At 36.7% G+C, this 21,380-nt stretch overlaps 1 protein-coding gene across 4 annotated transcripts; it reads right to left on the bottom strand.

Annotated features, from left to right (window-relative positions):
• Positions 1–4,500: 4,500 nt before the first annotated feature.
• On the bottom strand, positions 4,501–20,884 carry LOC125266323 (zinc finger Y-chromosomal protein 1). 4 transcript variants are annotated; one of them, XM_048186864.1, is made up of 8 exons: positions 20,469–20,884; positions 19,362–19,458; positions 17,398–17,742; positions 16,622–16,771; positions 12,287–12,406; positions 10,547–10,681; positions 8,290–8,427; positions 4,501–7,219 (listed from the first exon to the last, which is right to left on the bottom strand). In XM_048186864.1, exons 2-8 carry the CDS (start codon positions 19,426–19,428, stop codon positions 5,913–5,915), a joined length of 2,262 nt encoding a protein of 753 aa, XP_048042821.1. In that variant the 5' UTR covers positions 19,429–19,458; positions 20,469–20,884; the 3' UTR covers positions 4,501–5,912. The 4 variants fall into 4 exon arrangements, with proteins under 4 accessions (XP_048042821.1, XP_048042822.1, XP_048042823.1 ...); XM_048186865.1 differs by lacking the exon at positions 20,469–20,884 and adding an exon at positions 20,270–20,431; XM_048186866.1 differs by lacking the exon at positions 20,469–20,884 and adding an exon at positions 20,047–20,226.
• Positions 20,885–21,380: the final 496 nt, after the last annotated feature.

Raw genomic sequence — 21,380 nt, 5'->3', positions numbered from 1 at the left:
TCAGATAAATGCTGTTCTTTTGAACTTTCTATTCATCAAGGAATCCTGAAAAAAAGTACACAACTGTTTTCAACATTGAAAATAATCATAAATGTTTATTAAGCAGCAAATCAGCATATTAGAATGATTTCTGAAGGATCATGTGACACTGAAGACTGGAGTAACGATGCTGAAAACTCAGCTTTGCTTCACAGGAATAAATTACTTTGTCAAATATATTCAAATAGAAAACAGTTATTTTAAATTGTAATAATATTTCACAATATTACTGGTTTTTACTGTATTTTTAATTAAATAAATTTAGCCTTGGTGAGCAGACGAAACTTCTTTTAAAAACATTAAAAATCTTAGTGGCTCCAAACTTTTGGACTGTACTGTATATATATATATATATATATATATATATATATATATATATATATATATATATATATATGTGTGTGTGTGTGTGTGTGTGTGTGTGTGTGTGTGTGTGTGTGTGTGTGTGTGTGTGTGTGTGTGTGTGTGTGTGTGTGTGTGTGTGTGTGTGTGTATGTATGTATGTATATATATATATATATATATATATATATATATATATATATATATATATATATATATATACACACACACACACACATATATTAACAAAAACTTTAATAGTATCTTAATGATACTACAATAACTTCTGCCACATGAATAAATAAATGTACAGGGAACACTCCCTGTATCCTATCCCAAGCATTTACAAAAAGACCTCAAAAAACTTAGACAACCACATTTCCGTAATGAACAGAGAATGCAGGAAAATACTTTGCCTTTTATTTCCTTTTTTATCATTTTTAAACAAATGTGAAGATACATCCATGACAACACAAAGTTCTGAACTCCTCTTTCCAAAGTGTTTACATCTACACTCTCTCTTTACAGATCTGTGTACAAAACAATAAGTTATAGTCCCATAGATTCCTACTTACATTTAACTATACAACAAAGTTTAAACGGTGACCAAATAAATATCTGCAGTATAAAAATGATCACAGGGAGAGGAAGAGGCCCGGGAACGATAAGAGGAAGTGCTTCGGTCAGCGAACGAGGCGACCGATTCCCTTCCCGACCAATGGCATCGTTTGAGTGAGACGGACGTGTGGCTCTCATTGCTAATGGTGCTGTTCGGACACAAACAGAGGCTGTTTCAGTGCTTTGAGGTCAAGTTCCTTTGGAAACCTCTAGCCAATCACATGCAAAGCTGGATATGACATCATCCATCACAGGTTAGTGGAATTTTGACCCAAATTGATTCAATTAACGTTACATACGAACACAAAACGGCGCATTTCCAACATGATTAGCCTTGTCGATTCCAGTTTTTAGTTTGGTAACTTGCACAGTAAAGGATGCCAGCTTGAGTGAGGTCTGACGTCAGCTATTAAGACAATTAGTGGGTATTAGGAGGCTATACAGTGTGTATTTGCATTGACCGTACATGAACAGAGCCAAACAGTACCATCACTATGAAGTCGCCAAGACGAGATGGTCACCATAACGGTCACTCAAGGGTTAAAGGTGAGAGGTTATTGGCAACGGCAAACATATCAGATGCATTGCTTTGAGAATGAACCAGAAAACTCTGCTAATACACAATCATACACACATACACACAGAGATATGATCATATTTTTGTAGTTAGGCTTTTTAAATAAAACTCATACTGCACCCTGTGTACACTGATGAGAGATACGCTTGGTCTGATATGGTCATAAAAATGCTTTTGCAAGACATGATTGGCAAACTGAATCTAATATAGTGTATGTTTAGAGTTCATGTGGCTGAATCTCTCAAAAAAAAAAAAAAAAAAAAAAAAAAAAATATACAACAAAATTGTCAGGTCAAATTTCACCCCAAAAACAAGAGATAAAAATAATAAATTATATTTTGAATCTATTTGGACCATTAAGTTTTGAATTGTGACACTGACAATTATTTATCTATATTTTTTATTTCTTTTATATAACAGTGAAAATTTAAATACCAATGCTTGTATTGCAGTAATTTTTTTTAATTTTATTCTTTATATTACAGTAATGAAAACAATTTCAACATGAACAGGTGCTATTATTAATTATTATTTAATTCCAAATCATTTTTCAATGATATCCACATACACACACACTGCAATACAATGATTTGCATTTAAATTGGCATAAAAATCGATCGAACAACAAAAAAAAAAAACATACTACATTATATTATTGTTTATCTCTCTTGATTTTTGGGTTAAATATGACCCTGACATGACAATTACTCATTTAGTCAACACGTTTAGTAAGTTCTGTGGTCCCATACATCCAAGTGAAATGCATTTAAATCAACTTACAACATCAGAAAACATTTAATTTTGCATGATTAAAATCTGTCCTCTGTTACCAATAATTCAAGCTTTCTTAAAATGAAAGAGACTACAGGGAGTATCTGGTCTCACATACCCAAAATGCATTGCTGCAGTGTCATAGAACTAATTCTACGAATGTCCTGACGTGAGTTCAGCGCACGCTCAAAATGACCTACAATGATAGGAAAGCGAAGGTAGAGAACGGAGTTTAAAACAACTTTGTTCAGGAGGTGGATGGACTTGCTGCAGCAAGTTAAACCTAAATTAAAAAGAAAAGCAGCAGAAGACAACTAGTTCTGGATTAATGGAATAGTTTAGAGATGCACAGATATGAAAATTTTGGCCGATACCGATAACAGCTAAGTCTTTATATTTGAAAGCCGATAACCCATATATATTGGCTGATAAATCTAAATTAAAAATTTTTATATTATTTTTGAGAGCTTGATTACAAAAGCAAAAGTTTCATCATTAAAAGCCACGTCTCAAGCACACAATTATAATGTTCTCATTAAAATTTTATGTAGCTTATATGACAGACTTGCACTGCAAATGTTGCACTTAATTGTATTTTCCTTTTTGAAGTGATTTCAATCAAATTTCAAGCAATTCAAAACCACCATGGTGGACAGTGCGCAAGTGTGTCAGCTGAAGAAAATAATCCATTATTTATCGGCTTTAATATAACGGCCAAATTTTCTTATCTGGCCGATAACTATAACATTAAAAATTAAAATTAACACAACAACGGCCGATACCGATATTGTTGCTGATACATCGTGCATCCCTAGAATAGTTCACCCGAAGAAAAATTCTGTCATCAGTTTCTCACATTCATGTATTTTCAAACCTTTTCTCTTACACAAAAGATTTTTAGTAAAATGTCCAAAAGTCTGTTTTTCATACAATACTGAAAAGCTCCAAAAAGGACAAAAAAAAAAAAAAAAACACCATAAAAGTAGTATATATGACTTGAGTTATATTTTTCAAGTCTTCTGATTTCTAAGAAACAGCAAAAGTTAAAGGGATAGGTCACAAAAAAAAAAAAAAAAGTGTCATCATTTACTCACCCTCAAGATTTTCATATCTGTATGAATTTCTTTCTTCATCACAAAAGATGATATTTTGAAGAATGTCGGTAACCAAACAGTTTCTGGTCCCCGTTGACTTCGATTGTAATTTTTTTTCTATACTATGGAAGTCAATGAGGACCAGCAAGTGTTACCCATATTCTTCAAAATATCTTTATGTTCAACAGAAGAAAGAAATTCACACAGGTTTTTGGGTGAACCCTCTCTTTAATTCACATGAAAGCCTTGATTTTTAGCAAATACTGACTTGTTGTATGGCCTCAGAAAACTTTGAGTCATATTAACTACTTTTACGGTGTTTTTTGGTATTTTTATGAGCTTACCCTTGGTCATTATAATGAAAACAACAGCTTAGAAAATGACATGCATGTGAGTAAATGACTTTTTCACTTTCAGGGTGAACTATTCCTTTTAAACATATTAGTCATTACAGATGTTGTTGTACGAGTCTTCAGCAGATCAGAAGTTGAGAGACCAGACATTCCCCATTACTCTGTCCTGATCATAATAACATTGCAAAATAAGACTGTGTTTTTAGTGCCTATGGTACCTTTCCACCATTTTTCTGATCATTAAAAACATTTCCTGGTGTCGTCTGACCACGTCCACGTTTTAAAACAGCTATAAAGCAGACGGACATGCTAGTAAAGTGCAAGACTGAGTGAGATATCCATCGCATGGTCCTATATTCAAAAAGCATTTCAGAGAGTTTATGCACTCAGAGGATTTTAGTTATGAGTGAATGCAACACTCAAAAATGCTTCAGGAATATGCACCTGATTCCAGAGGCTGGATGTACATATTAGTTTCATCTGTTAAGGTACAAAATCAAACATAAAACATCTAAAAATTAAAGGAATAGTCCACCCAAAACAAAAATGTCATGATTTACTCACCCTCATGTTGTATGAGCTTTTATGTCCTACAGTGGAGGGGAAAATTTCAGTGTATAACACCTAAATATGGGGTTGTCCTCACAAAAATATATCATGACTTGAGAAGATCTGGAATATAGTGCACAAGTCATGTGGACTACTGTTTTCAGAGCATTTATGATAAGAAATGTTTAATATTTATATAATACATTATTTTAATGACAATTATAAATATAGCTGCAAGCAGCAATTACAGGGTCAAGCCAAATAAGGGCAGAAAAGGATATATTTGTGGACATCTGTGATCATGAGGTTAGGATAAAGCTGTTTAAATTACTTCAGTTCAAGCACTTATAATAACATGGTTTATAACTTATGAGCAGTAGGTGGCGCTATGACGAAACTGTATGCACCCTCAAGTCATGCCTGTGATGACATGTGCCAAGTTTCGTGTCATTACACAAAACTTTTGCAAAGATACTGCCGCATATCATTTTGATGTGCTCGCAGAAAAATTTGACGACGCAGGTTTTGAATAAAATTCAATATGTCCGACGGTAAGTATGGTAGAATATGGCAAATGTGGTATCGCAGGTATCGACATAAGCCAACAGATCTAATGATGCAAGTTAAATGACAATATGTTGAATTTTTCATGCATTTTCATAAATTTTATTATATCTCTTGAACACTAGGGGGTGCTGACCTAAAACTTTACAGGTCCTCACAGAACATGGCCTCGCCCAAAATGGTAGACCAAAGAAAATTGGATAACGTTCAACTCGGCATGCCTCATGATTTTAGGACAAGGCATTCAAAAGTTATAAGCAAAACAGCCATTTTTCCTATCTTAGCACCAGCAGGTGGCACTGTGACGATACTGTGCATGTACCCCCAAGTCATGCCTGTAATGACATAATGGCACACTATAGGAGGATGAATTGGCCGATCAAAAATCTTTTAATAGCATTTTGCCTGGATTGTGAATGGGTGCTACATACCAAATTACGTGCAAATTGGACAAACGCTCTAGGAGGAGTTTGGAAAAAGTAGGTTTTTCAGGAAAATTCAAAATGGCAGAAAAGTTTGAACTGTTGGTGGTGCTAGAGGGTTTGAGGAAGAGACTACAAATTTGCTATGGTCACATTTCAGACTGTCCTCTATCTGTGTGCCAAATTTCACCCCTTCGGGGCTTGACCCCTAATAATGTATTTTATGAAATACTAAAACAATATAATAATAATACATTTATAATACAAAAAAGATGAACCAGGATATTCTCTCTAAAATACCATTTACCTTCCTTGGTAGAAAGAAAGTCATGCAGGTATTAAACAACATGAGGGCGAGTAAATGATGACCCCTTAAATTTTTAGGGTGAACTGTTCCTTTAAGACTGCAGACCATGTGATCATTAAGCATAAAGCAAGTTCATATGCACGCTCTCGCATACAGACACAACACACACGCACTGCTATGCATGAGAGGTCTTTGTAAGAGGTTCCTAACATGAGGGATTTCGAATCAATGGTTGTTTAGTGTCTTTATGGAAGTGAGCGGAGGAAGAGGCGGTGCTCATTCTGCCGGCACCATGTCTTTATGGTGTCTCATAATGTGCTGGTTTTTCTCCGAAGGCCTCCGGAAGCCCTTCGAGCAGTACTGACAGCGGTGAGGATAGTCTTTAGTATGGATGGAAATAACGTGTCTTTTGAAGCCAGACGCGTCTCCCGTGCTGTAGTCGCAATATTGACACTGATACACCCGCCTTTCCCGCGGACCCTTGGCGCCGCCGGCTTTCTTTACAGTGGGCGCTGCTAATTGCGCCGCCCCTATAGTCCTCTTGGGGGCGCTCTTTTCTGTGGGTGGGGCTTGTGGCGGCGGCGACTCCGAAGTGGGCGGAGTCGGTTGTTGCGGCGGTTGCTGCTGTTCCTTCGTGTGAACGGACAAGATGTGGCGACTGAGTACGAATGGGTCGGCAATCTTGAAGTTGCAGTGGCGGCACTGGTGCAGTTTCTTGGCTTTGTGCGACGCAGAGTGTTTCTTAAGCTCGGATGGCCGGTGGAAGCCTTTCCCGCAGATGGCGCACTTGTGCGGGTAGTCTTTAGTGTGCACGGAAATGACGTGCCGTTTCAGGTCACTGGAGTTGGAGCTGCGATGCTCGCAGTGGCTGCACTGGTGTCCGCGAGCGTCCTCGTGTGTCGCAGCGTGCTGCGTCAGCTCGTCCTCCTCGGCGAAGGTCTGGCCGCAGCGCTCGCAGCGGAACGGCAGCTCGCGGCTGTGCTTCGTTTTCACGTGCGTCTTCAGGTTGGACGAGTCGGCCGATTTGTAATCGCAGTACAAGCACGAGTACGGCTTCTCGCCAGTGTGTGTGCGCATGTGTTTCTTTAGCTCCGACGGATGGCGGAAACCTTTGCCGCATTCCACGCAGATGTGCGGGAAGCTCTTACTGTGCACAGCCAGCAGGTGGCGATTGAGCAGCCCTTGCTCGGCAGTCTCGTAATCGCAAAACTTGCATTTGTGCGTCTTGGTCGCGGCGGCAGGAGGAAGCGGCGACGCAATGGCCGTGGGCGCTTTCTGTTCGCGGTGGTGGTGCTGGAGACGGTGCGAGAACAGCGCCGCTTGCTGGTGGAACTCTTTACCGCAGGTCTCGCATTCGAACGGCGCTTTGTTGCTGAGCGCGTGGACCTCCATGTGGTTGTGCAGGCTGGCTTTTTTGTTGGTGGTGAAGTCGCAGTCCGTGCACTGGTACTTTTTGCGACTCAACACGTCCTGGTGGTGGTTGCGAGTGTGTCGCTTCAGGAAGCCGCGGGATTTGAATTTCTTACCGCACAGCATGCAGGGGTAGACGGTCAGAGGCTGTCCATATGGACCGATGATGATCGCTGGTGAGAAATGAGAGATGAAAGAAACGGACAGTGAGAGGATGAAGGAAAATCAGTTTTGTAGCCAATAGCCGATATAATGCAGACAGAAGTAAAACTATTTAAAGCATTTATATTAATTGAAATAAAAATAAAAAAAAATGTAACAAAAATTTGAAATGTTACCCTGGCACCTAACTAAAATACATTTAAGTTGAAGAACTAAAATTACTAACTAGAAACTGTAAATAAACTAAAACTGATAAATAAAACTGATAAAATAAAAAATTAATTAGAAATACATAGTTATATTTTATAAAGAAAAAAAATAATAAAAATCATACAAGAAAATTAAAACTGAAAACATAAAAAAATAGTTATAACAATTCAATGATGGCAAATTAGACAAGAATTACTGAAATAAAATGATATTTACTTAACACTAATTATTAATTTCCATCAGAAACATTTGAATCAATATTTTTGTCTATTAGTTACAAATATACTTTCAAGATCAAGGTAAAAATGTATACTTTTACAGAGGCAAAACATATAATTCTGCTTATGTAAAAACGTAAAACAGTTCTGCTGTGAATGGTCACATTTATTTTAGTTTTTCACCATCAGTTTGATTTCACAAGATCATTTTAATTGGGCCCAAAGTGCAACAGATAAAAGTATAAACATCCCATGTAATCTGTTACTAAATAACCTCAACAAACCTGAATGTGTAAGAAAAAATAAAAACTCTTGAAAAAAATGTTTTTTTTTAAAGTATTTGAGTGCATCACACTGCAAGACATTTCAGGTATTGAGCTAATATCATAAACCTACGGGTGTATGTTATCACGTGTGTGTGTTTTTTTTGTGTTTTTTTTTATATATAAATGAATTAAATTATTTTATTTCAGCAATTTGTGTATATCTTATTCTCTATCAATAAATCAGCACTAATGATCAGCCACAAGGGTTGGAAATCGTAAGACATTTTCATTTTCCGGTTCCGATTCAACATTAACTAATACATAATTTTAAAAAAATTAGAATCTAAGATCGATTAACCAGTTAGTAGCAGGTGAGTGTGTTAATACCTGTTTGGACCTGTCGGGGTTCAGCTCGTCTCTTGTTCTTGCCGTGCTGCCGGTTGAGTTTGTCCAGTGCATCCGACTCGTCAATGTGCAGTAACGCGCTCGCAGCACCGTTACGGTTCTCGCAGCCCTCATCCGAACCTGCTCATGACAGACACATGAGCGTATTCAAAAATGATTTATGATTAGGGAAGAGACTGACAAAACATTAAATCAAATAAATACATGATTATAATCCTATGAGTTGTCTACGTTCCTCAAGCAGTTTCTGCTATTTTCCATAAACGTGTATATCTATTATCGCAATGTTTAACTTTAGCATCACATATAAGTATATTTCTGCCTCATACGATGATCAGAATCCCCATCGGATCACAAGGAAGTTATTTAAAACACTCACTGGTGTCTGAAAGTGAGCTCTTAGCAACTAAATGTTGAAGCTGGTAGGCTGATATAATAACATGGGAAATAAGCAGCAGTGTTGACTTTCTCCTGACTAAGGTAAACTCAGGAAGCCTCTGTTCATGTCCACTCCTCAACCCCCAGTTGGTCCGCTTTGGACCAAGGTATTTGGCAGGCCAAAAAACCCTGGCCGTTGGCCCAGAGGAAACCCCGATGAGGCCCGATCAAGCCCTGGAAGTGACAGTGGAAACGCGATTGGCCCTGGCACACACTAGCATGCCCTCGCCTTTGGCCCGACATTGGAAACGCAGCTAATGTCTCCATCACAGTCTCCTCTACATTGACACAGAGCTGTGCACTTCAAGCAGGCTTTTTTGTATTGCAGCCACACCTTCGGGTGGACTAGCTTGCCTGTGGAAGACTACAATCGCTTGTGTCCATCCAACCCCAGACTGAGATGGCATATTTGGTGCCACCTCAAGTGCTTGTCCCCAACAGTGTCCTCCTTGGTACACTGATCTTTTGAGGTGCTGCACCAGTAGATTTGTTCCATTCCTCTTCCTTTCTTTGTGAACAAAGCAAGATGAGCTTGATCGATGTTGAGTTGGCTGCTGGTGCAATCATAGAGGAGAATTGTGAAGTGGTTCATAATGGAAATCACCTCCTCTGGACAGGGCATTGAAGGCCTCTGTTGTCATGCCTTCACTGGCTGTGACAGTATCTACATTTGCAACCAGGGCCAAGAAGACAGCAGTGGATACCTGGAAGGCAGATGACATGACAACAGAGGACAAATCCCCCCAACTGGGACTGGGGTTGGTTGAACCCAAGCATTTGGAGATCATTGTGGTCAACTCTTCCACAGCCAAGCCAGACCATCCTTGAACTCTTAAGCTGTGGCTGCAAGAAAGGCTGCCGGTCGACACTGCAAATGTAAAAAAGCTTCCTTAAAGTGCACAGCTCTGTGTCAATGTGGAGGAGACTGTGAAGAAGACTGAAGAATAGGTTCAACAACAAAACAATCAAACAAACGTGTTTCTGAAATAGATTTTTTGAAGTAAATCTTTGTGTCTGGTATTCTTCTTAAGCTACGTTGCTAAGGTCATATTGAATATTCTACTCTTTAGAGTCACTGTATTGTCAGGATTATTGAACAAAAGGATTAAGCTTTTGAAACTCTACACAACACATGCAACAGACATGATATTATAAAGTCTAGCTTAGGTTCTCAGATACTGTGATTTCCTTCTCACGTCACCTTTTCTGTGTTATCATGTTTGATTCAGAAGATATGATACAAAATACATAATTTGGTTATGGCAGAAAGTAAAACAGTCACCATGGTGATCACGAGGCGTTTTTTTGATGGCTCCATTTCTGAAAATGTTCAGCGCCCCAAACTATGTAAGTGTACCAAATTTCATGCTTTTATGAAAAAGTGAACATTTCATCTCAGATTTAGCACATATCACCTGAACAATAGAAGAAACATCCTGATGAATGCAAGATCACAACTTTATATCAGTCAACCACTATCAAAGATGACAAGAGAGCACAGCAAGTGTATGTTTCCACAATGCAGTTTCTAGATCAAGATATACCAACTGACGGGGTTCCCTGTATAGTTTACAGCATTGGTTGAGATCTGTATCTGATATATATCCAAATGAATCTATATCGAATTGAGAACGAAACAAATCAGGAAATTTGAGTCAATACCCAGCCCTACATTTCGTAATTCCTGTGTGCATGTATTGTGTTGTTTGTAGTCAATAGACACTAGTTTAAGTTCCCGTTATACTACATGATCTTGGTTTGTAATGTCAGTAAAATGAGGAAGCGATTCGAGTGTTCTGACCGTATGCAGCTGCCCACGCAACAGGCATGAAGTCCTTGCTCAGGGCGGTGCCATCATACGGCCTGTCATGAGGCACCGGCTCCTCGCCTCCAACCACCACCTCCATGTACACCTCATCAGAGAGCTTAGACCCTCCTGCACACAAGACACAAGAAACCAATGCTCAGACAGACAGAACCAAACAAAAACACTAAATATTCAATAGCAGTGTTTAAAATTAAATAATGATGTTGGCGATGACATCATCCACATAAGTAGTATGTTTCATGCCATCCTTCAAATCACAGAGTTTCATCTTTGAAAATGTGTCATTGCATTTTGTAGCTTAGTAAATCAAACAGGAGCACGTTTGGGTCAATAATAACCAATTTTTCAAAAACGCATCCCCCTCAATGTCTACCACGGTTATGGCGCTGGTTCGACATGTTCCCAGAAAGTTACATAATTTGAAATTTGCAGCACAGAAAGAACAAAGCGCTTTGAGCAGAAACTAAGTGGCTATTTGAGCTTTTACAGCCAAAAATCAAGCAAACATGTAAAGTAGGGAGATGGGCGTCATGACTAAAACCTTAAATCACAGTGTGAATAACTTTATATCACATTATACATTATGCCTAGATTTCAATTAATTAAAAAAATATATATATTTTAGTGTTAGTTAAAGGTGCAGTATGTAATAATTCTGTCCGCTAGAGGTCGCTAGAAGCCTATTCAAAACAAAGGCATAGCTTGATGATGCCAAGTTTCACCTCAACGGACGATGCAAAAGAATAGGGATTGGACTCGGGCAGAAATCATGTTCATGGATGAGATTATTAACGTTACTGTAGTATGAAGCAGAGCAGGAGCGAGTGTTGTGGAGCTGAACGAGGAGCTGGAGCGATTGATCAACACACGCCTCACGAGCAGCAGAACTTTTATTATGACACAGTCACCGGCGCTGCTTCTGCTTTTCTGGTCATGAGTATGAGGTAACACAGCTCTGTTTATCATATTAGATACATTTGAGTGTGTTGAAAATGATGTTATAACGTTACTCTGTGCATTTGTTCGGCGGCTGCTGTGAGACACTGTTACACACTGCAGTAAGATAGATCGATTTTAAAATATCATATTAAACATTGGATGGCTTGTGTTGATAAATGGCAAGCAATTAATTTTAAAACATATTGTATGATGGAGAAAATGCTGTATTACTGTTACTAAAAAATAAAGCTGCATCTGATTATGCTATGTTAGCTACTTCACAAAATAGTGTTTTTCTCTGAGGCATGGTAAAACATGATACTTGCAAAAAAAAAAAAAAAAAAAATCAAGAAAATTAGATTTAAACAATGAGAATAAACGTGTTGAGCTATATAACAATAATTAGTTTTCTGTCTATAAATATATCAAAACAGTTGTTCCCTTGCCTATTAAAACATGTAAATATTAAAGAGTCTTTGGTGTTTCCATGGTTTCTACAAAATAAAACTGGAAACCGAGGGTAATGCGGGTATGATGCAACTGACAGGCGACTCCTCACACGTCCCGGAGCCTTGGTTAAAATTGCAATTTTCTCACGATTTATAAATAGTTGGAAACATTTGGGATATTTTAAGTACTCAAGTGAACAAAATATATAACACTGGCCTAGTGGTTTTTGGATTTTTTACTGCAAAATTCTTACATATTGCACCTTTAATGAAAACAACACTGGTAAAAACAGCTTCACATTATGAAACAGACAGAGTCACTCACCATCAGTCTGTGTGTGATGACCGTCTCCCACAGACATGTAGACCATCTTCTCTCTCAGCGGTCGAACCACAGGCTCAGCCAGAGCGACTGCCTCATTCTCACCGAGGTCCACTGTCTCTCCTACATACACAAAGCGTCAGACTATCAGTCACCTATCTGGTGTAATTAAAATGACACACAGAACAAAAATAAGGGCTTTTTTTTTTTTTTTAGAGATGCACCATGATGTTTTCATTAAGCCGAAAACCGAAAATAAAATTTGGGTAATTGAACTCTGTATGCTGCTTTAACATCACTGTTTCATTCAGTGTTTTCAGCCCTCCAAAATTATTTCAGATTTTTTATGTATCAGACGTATATTATCCACTAAAATTTGCATCACTAGGGCTGTCAGAAACCTTAAATAGGGCACGATTTGAGGGGACAGCCATTTGTAGTGGTATCCGAAACCATAGTGGACGTTATCAAATGTACTTATTCAATCTCATAATGCACATAAAACACGACTGATGTACATTTAATGGCTAGAGAATACCCATAATGCACTGAGAGTTGCGCACCGAATGAATTCCCACGTCTCGCCAGTCTGCCGCATCCATCTATCCATTTTCTAAACCGCTGGCCCAATGTGGGTACAGCGTAATATCATAAATTCCTTCTTAAAATGATTATTAAATTGTTTTATTAAGGTTTATATATGCTAGTAGTAGAGAGCAGCCCAGAAAATAGAGCACAGCTGGAAGAAAACAAAACTAGAGGTATTTCGCATTTTGTGGAAGGACAGTGTTACTGCATACAGAAAGGCCTTAAAAACTGCTAGATCTGCTTGCTTTTCCACTCTCTTAGAAGAAAACAAACACAACCTTACCCTAGGTATTTATTTGATACAGTGGCTAAATTAATGAGAAATATAGCTTCAACTTCAGATTTTCCAAACAGCACAGCAGTAATGACTTTATGAATTTATTTACTTACAAGATTGATACTATTAGAGAGAAAGTTATAACCATGCAACCGTCGACTAGTGAATCACATCAGAAATTGTGCTATAAACTCCCTGAGGAACAATTCCATTCATTCTTTGCTATAGGAGAGACAGAATTGTCTAAACTTGTTAAATCATCAAAATCATGTTAGACCTTATACCAACTAAGCTACTGAAATATACAGTACAGTCCAAAAGTTTGGAACCACTAAGATTTTTAATGTTTTTAAAAGAAGTTTCGTCTGCTCACCAAGGCTACATTTATTTAATTAAAAATACAGTAAAAAACAGTAATATTGTGAAATATTATTACAATTTAAAATAACTGTTTTCTATTTGAATATATTTCACAAAGTAATTTATTCCTGTGATGGCAAAGCTGAATTTTCAGCATCATTACTCCAGTCTTCAGTGTCACATGATCCTTCAGAAATCATTCTAATATGCTGATCTGCTGCTCAAGAAACATTTAATGTGTACAATTGTACAAAATATTTGTGTACAATATTTTTTTTCAGGATTATTTGATGAATAGAAAGTTCAAAAGAACAGTGTTTATCTGAAATCTAATCTTTTGTAACATTATAAATGTCTTTACTGCCACTTTTGATTGATTTAATGCATCCTTGCTGAATAAAAGTATTCATTTCTTTAATTTCTTTTCAAAAAAATAAAAATAAAAATTCTTACTGACCCCAAACTTTTGAACGGTAGTGTGTAATGCTACAGAAGCTTTGTATTTCAGATAAATGCTGTTCTTTTGAACTTTCTATTCATCAAGGAATCCTGAAAAAAAAAAGTACACAACTGTTTTCAACATTGAAAATAATCATCAATGTTTATTGAGCAGCAAATCAGCATATTAGAATGATTTCTGAAGGATCATGTGACACTGAAGACTGGAGTAACGATGCTGAAAATTCAGCTTTGCATCACAGGAATAAATTACTTTGTCAAATATATTTAAATAGTACACAGTTATTTTAAATTGTAATAATATTTCACAATATTACTGTTTTTACTGTATTTTTAATTAAATAAATGTAGCCTTGGTGAGCAGACGAAACTTCTTTTAAAAACATTAAAAATCTTAGTGGTTCCAAACTTTTGGACTGTACTGTATGCTATCCGAGAGAACAAGTTAATTACAGACTGATCTCTGCGAGGTTTTCCAGTCACGATTTAGACCGAATCATAGTACTGAGACTGCTCTCATTAGAGTTACTAATGATTTGCTCCTATCATCCGATCGTGGTTGTATCTTTCTGTTAGTGTTACTGGATCTGGATCTGCATTTGATACTATCGACACAACATTCTCGAAAATTACGCTGGCATGAGTGGAATTGCATTGACATGGTTCAAATCATACTTGTCTGACGGTATCAATTTGTAGCAGTAAATCGATCATGAGTTCAGCATGGAGTACCACAAGGCTCAGTACTAGGACCGTTGCTTTTCACTCTGTACACGCTACCCTTGGGAGACATCATTAGGAAGCATGCCGTTAGTTTTCACTGTTACGCTGATGATACTCAGCTCAATATTTCTTTGCACCCTAATGAAACTTACCAATTCACAAAATTAACAGAATGCATAGCTGATATAAAAAAATGGATGACTAGTAATTTCCTACTACGTAATTCTGAAAAAAACAGAGGTTTTATAAGGAATTTACTGAACTAAAAATCTCTGCATGTAATAAGCTAGAATACTGTCTTTTGACACTTGACAGCTGCTCTGTTAAGTCTTTGTCAAGATACCAATCTTTCATTTGAAATCCACATCTCAACCATTTATAAAACCGCATTTTTACATCTTAAAATATATATAAATTATGACATATGCTCTCAAAGACAAATGCAGAACAGTTAGTTCATGCGTTCATGACCTTAAGGCTAGATTACTGTAACGCTCTACTGGGTGGTTGCCCTGCACGCTTAATAAACAAACTCCAGCTGGTCCAAAACGCAGCAGCTAGAGTTCTTACTAGAACCAGGACCATATTAGCCCAGTTCAGTCAACACTGCATTGGTGCCCTATTAAACACTACAAAAATCTTGTTAATTACTTACAAAGCACTGATTGGTAAACTCTCAAACAATCTTCCTAGCATTGTTCGGGAAGCAGACACACTCTGTCAGTTTAAATCTAGACTAAAAGCACATCTCTTTAACCTGGCATACACATAACACATTATCACATTTCTAATATTCATATCTGTTAAAGGATTGTTAGGCTGCGTAAATTAGGTCAACCGGAACTGGGAACACTTCCCATAACACTCGACGTACTTGTTACATTGTAAGAAGAATGGCATCTACGCTAATATTAGTCTCTCTGTTTATCCCGAGGTTACCGTAGTCAGCCGTATCCAGTCCATATCCAGATCAGATGGTGGACCTGCACCTAGACACGACCACAACGCAGCCCTGAATGTCAGCAGAGCTCCTGTCAACTAGACAATCCCCTGTGAAGGCCTCGTCGACACGACAGCCATCGGTACAGATCCTCAGCAAAGACCACAAGAACCAGACAAGTCCTCTGCACAGCCCTATCACCACCTTCGTCTCCATACTGGCGTGATGAATCCAATCTTCAAGCAAAAGGAACTGGATGACATATTTGAATGCTACCGATCCACAATCTGATATCTGACTTGTGATGCAGCCTGAATCATAATCACACCGTGTTTGTTCATTGACCAGAGGAGAACTGATCCGACTGAGCCTGGTGTTTTTTTCTCCATTCTGTCACCTGATCGAGTTTGGGTTCCTTGCCACTGTCGCCTTTGGCTTGCTTAGTTTAGGGACACTTAATATTCAATAATATTACCAATTTGACTGCATTGACACTATTGGATGAGAACTGAACTGAGCTAGATGACGGCATCACTGTTTTTCTCTAGAACTGCTTTTTGATTAAATGAACTAATTTAATAACTATGATCTTTTCAACGGAACTGAATCAACACTGAACTGACTTCAGCTTAACAATGACACTATTTTCTTTTTAGAGCTGCTGTACAGCCGAAATGAACTGTTTTCTGCTTTGAAACAATCTGTACTGTATAAAGCACTATATAAATAAAGGTGACTTGACTTGACAATGAAGTACATAAATTGGAAATATATAAAATGGAAACATAAAAGAACAAAAACTAATAAAAATGACAAAAGCACATAAAATTACTTCTTAATACAGTTTTAAAAATAAAAATGGAAAAAAACAAAAAAAATAAAAAGAAAAGAAAACATAAAAATAAATGCTATTTTAAATTATTATCCAATACTATAATGGCATTCAAATAATACAAAAATAACACTGGCTCAATCTCTTGTAGACACTCACCAAGGTCGTCCTCTCCCGAGTCAGCTTTAAAGATGTAAACTTTAATGACTTCCTGTCCGTCCTCATCTTTCTCCACCTCCTGATCATCTATTGCCCCCTCTACAGTCACCTCCTCTCCATCTCCCGACACCATCTTACCTGCATCGTCCACTACAGGGAGGAAGAAAGACCAAAATTATGAACGGATCATTATCTTTATGGTGAAATGAGGCAAATGAGACAAAACAAATCAAGTCAAGTTTGTCCAAACACATCAGACAGGAACAAATGAACAAATAAATGAATGAGCAAACAACTGACTGAATAGATAAAAAAAAAAAAAAAAAACTTCAGCTAAGCAAATGAACTAGTTAAACATGAATAAATGAATTAGACAGAAACAAATGAATAAATGAACAAACAAACAAAAAAAAGATCGTATCATATAAACTGGCAACTAAGTGAGTGAACGAACAAATGAGCGAATGAACTAGTTAACCAACAGAATAAATTAATTATACAGAAACAAATGAACAAATAAATGAATGAATGAACGAACAAACAAACAACTGACTGAATAAATGAATAACGACATATAAAGTAGCAACTAAATGAGTGAACGACCAAATGAGCGAATGAACTAGTTAACCAATAGAATAAATTAAGTCCGAAACAAATAAATGAATAAATGAATGAACAAACAACTGATTGAATAAGTGAATAACGACATATAAACTGGCAAATAAGTGAGTGAACGAATGACCTAATTAACCAACAGAATGAATGAAGTGAATTACATGAGATCATCAGGTAGTCTCCGCAGCTGTCCGAGTCGTGTTCTGGGTCCAGGCCGTCCTGCTCCCTCCCCTCCGCCACCAAAACATCTTCTGTCATCTCTGCCATGGCAACGCCATCCTCCTCTTCCTCCTCACCCTCCAGTGACATCACACAGGTTTCCACGGCAACGCCCTCGTCGTCATCGCAGTGTACGTACTCGGCAACCACGTCCTCCACTGCATCCTGGATCACGAGCTCATCGGAGGAGAAGCCCTGCACAGACGCCCCCTCCCCCTCCACTTCAGACACCAGCACCGTCTCCTGCAGCTCCACCACATACTCCTCCTCTCCAGCACCTCCCTCATCTACAACACAAACACACACACACACACTTAGTGCCTGCCAAAACTACTGCTGACATATTCAAATAAGTTTGATCACTAGTCCACAATTCATAATGACCAACTGAAATGGTTAACCACTAGTTACTAGACTTCCCAAAAAATAAACAAATGATAAATAAATAAATATAAATATTTTTGACACAGTAATAAAAAAACAGCATATATTATTGTAATAATAAATTATATATATATAAAAAACACACATAATACATATAAATGTATATAATTATAAAAATATTTTTGATAGTATTTTAATAAATGTTTATTTTGCGTTGTGGCGTTTAATATATTGTTTTAATTAAACTTATTAAATACATATATATTGAATACATCCAAGTGTATATTTATATATATTATATATATTATATTTATTATGATTATAATTTAATAAATTTTATGAGCATTGTGCCATTTAATATATATTTTTAGTTTGAATAATTATTATTCATAATTTCATAAATATTTAATACATATAAATGCATATTTACAAATTATATATATTTTATAATTCAATTAAATTATAAATTATATAATTATGATAAAAAAATAAAAATATATATATAATTATAATTAATAATATTATATTAAATAATAATAATTAATAAAATTATTATTATAATTAATAATAATGATATATATATATATATATATATATATTTAATTGAATTTTATAAAAATGTTTAATTATAATTAAAATTATGATGATATAGTATAAAAACTATAAAAACAATATTAATTTAATATTTAAAAACTATTTCTGTTGCGAGTTGTGGCATTTAATACATTTTTCATTTTAATAATTAATCAATTAAATATATATTTCATAAAAATTACAAATAAATATATACAACTATAAATATAAATTTAACTATAATTATATTATTTTTATTTAATTATGTGAAATAATTTTATTATAATAATACTTTATACGAAATTAGATTTTTTTTATACAATTATAAAATTATATATTTGTATTTGATAATACTTTAATAAATTTTTTTTTAATATGCATTATGGCATTTAATGTATATTTTTAGCTTGAATAATAATTATTATTTATAATTACATAAATATTTAATACATATAAATGCATATTTACAATTACATATTTTATCATAATTATTTTTTTTGTTTAATTGTATACAATTATTTAATAATAATTATATTTAATAATATTTAAAAAATATTTCTGTAGCGAGTTGTGGCATTTAATATATTTTTAATTTTAATAATCATAATAAAAAATATATTTAATAAACATTACAAACAAATGCATATTTATAGTTTTATATCTTTAACTATAATTATACCATTTTTATTTAATTATGTGACAAATATTTTTATTATTAAATGATGACTTATGCCATCATATTCATGTCACATATATAATCAATATGCTTGTGTACTTCTAAAAGTTTACAAAATGTTTTCATACAAATTTAAACATTACATTCTTTCTCTTCTGTGCTCAAAAATAATATTTGTCCAATCATCAAATGATCTCTAGATGAGAATGACACAACATTAGCATTAAGCTATAATAACCTTAGAAAGGACAGACGTCATGGTTTGTTTATTACCTGAACCATGCAGGATAATCTTTGGCTCTTGGGAACGGAGAGCAAGCCTTGTCACCTCCTCATCCATCGTCTTTATTCTTCATTGGCCACGGCACAACTAACAAAACAACACACAATTGATCTAACATCTCTCATAGAGATCATTTACTATCATTTATAACAAAATTACTTAATCATAAAAAAGTAAACACAGAATGAAGCCAATTTGCTTTCTGAATGGGGGATCATAACAATGTGACAGGCTTCAAGAACTGGTTGTCATTTTGTAAACATACAATAGGTTTGAAACAGATGTAGCCATGTGAACACAGACAGACATGCATGCATGCAAGCAGATAGACAGATAAATAAGGAGGCAGAAAGACAGACAGACTTACGAATATGACACTAATAAATATGAGCAGATAATTGACGGACATGAATGACCATTAAAATTGCAAATGACTGCGACAAGATGAATACAACATACACATGAGCACCAATAAATGGTTGTGCATTAGGTTTGTTATATAAAATAATGCAATACATTTTAAATACAACGCAAAATGCATTGAAAGCTTTATGCACGAGAGGAAACACTTGAAGCTTCATGCATTTGTAAAGTATTTGTGTAGCAGCGCGCGCCGAAGCGTTCCACCCCCCGCGCGCTGATAAAAGCAATGAAGGTTTCCTCGTATTTCAGCACCTGAAACCGGACATAAACATGGCGCCTTGTTGTGACCATAATTTCCCCCCTTCCACTGAAAACAAAACCTGACTGCGCGCGCCATTTTGAGCCATAATACACCACGCGTTTAATTCCCATGCATGCATATATGCGAGCACGCGCTCGCTGCTTTAAAACAAAGGGGCGTTTAGTGTTGCGCGCCTGTGCGTGCATGCAGGGGCATTTATAAACAATAACCCACCCCCAGTGAATAAGGCCTGAGTGCGGCCTGCGTAAGGCCCGGGGCCCGGCGGCCAATCCGAGGCCTCGCGTCTCCAGCCGCAACGCGCAGCATAATGCAAGAAAACGTGCAATAACAGTACATAAACCCGACGTGCGCGTGCAACGAGCTTGCGGGATAAAACCCGCGCGGTCCGAATCATCTGTACAGGCGCGCTTACCATAGATCAACGCGCGGGGCGGCCTCCAGATTTTCCCCGGGCAGGCAGGCCGTCGGATTCCCCCAGACTCGGGCAGGGCTGGATCGGGAGTTAGCGGGCGCTGGGCGGGCCGCGGAGTGCGCAGGGAGGGCGGAGCTCCAAAGACAGACGCGCTGCAGCCCGCAGCTTCGCCACAGCGCGACCCGCCGTCAGCGCGACACGTCACTGCGCAGAGCCGCAGGAAAATGCGGAAGGCCGATGACACCCATTTACCCACCGAAAGCGAAGCTAACAGCGAGCTGTCGCGCCAATTTATCCTGCCAAGTGCATAAGCATCTTCTTACTCACTGTTTAAGCTTCACTGACCGAAGGAAGCATATTAAAGTTGTATGTTTTCATTGTTTTGGCCCTTAAAAGTGCACAGCGGTTGGGTCATTCCATGCACTGTGCTTTCATGCACAATTCACGTCTTAATATATTAGATCAAATCATATTTATCACAATAGCACAACTGAAAAAAACAGGCAATTCATTGTAAAATATCCCTGGTGTTTCATCATCCCTTTCTCTAATCACTAATCAAAATATATATTTTAGTTTTAACCCATTTTTTAACCCATATTTAAAAAAAAAAAAAAGGTATTATTTTATATACATAGGACTAGTAGTTTTAATATAATTAGTTATTTTCTGATCATGCACTTTCAAGCCAAGTTGTTGCATGTGGTGTATTTCATGAGAATTACAAAAATGAGGTTACTGTACATGTGTAGTGTGTCACCTCCATCTGTTTCTTGGATGAATGTCTTTTGAGTGCAAATGCATGAAGTATGAAAGGTGGATTCAAGCAAAAATGTCACCATATGTTGTTTATCATAGTCAAATGAAGCCATTAACCCAGAACTACAAATGCAAAGTACTGATACAAATTTA

The sequence above is a fragment of the Megalobrama amblycephala genome, linkage group LG4 (genome assembly GCF_018812025.1).
Source record: "Megalobrama amblycephala isolate DHTTF-2021 linkage group LG4, ASM1881202v1, whole genome shotgun sequence".
In the NCBI taxonomy this organism is placed as follows: domain Eukaryota; kingdom Metazoa; phylum Chordata; class Actinopteri; order Cypriniformes; family Xenocyprididae; genus Megalobrama; species Megalobrama amblycephala.
Note: the sequence above shows the minus strand (reverse complement) of the source record. Positions and strands in the feature narration are given on the sequence as shown.

Coding starts and splice junctions, on each gene's coding strand:
- LOC125266323 (XM_048186864.1), bottom strand. CDS start 19,428: ATGGATGAGGAGGTGACAAGGCTTGCTCTCCGTTCCCAAGAGCCAAAG. Junction 16,772..17,397: donor AGACTACCTGATGATCTCAT/GTAATTCACTTC, acceptor TCCTCCCTGTAG/TGGACGATGCAGGTAAGATG. Junction 7,220..8,289: donor ACCCCGACAGGTCCAAACAG/GTATTAACACAC, acceptor ATTTCTCACCAG/CGATCATCATCGGTCCATAT.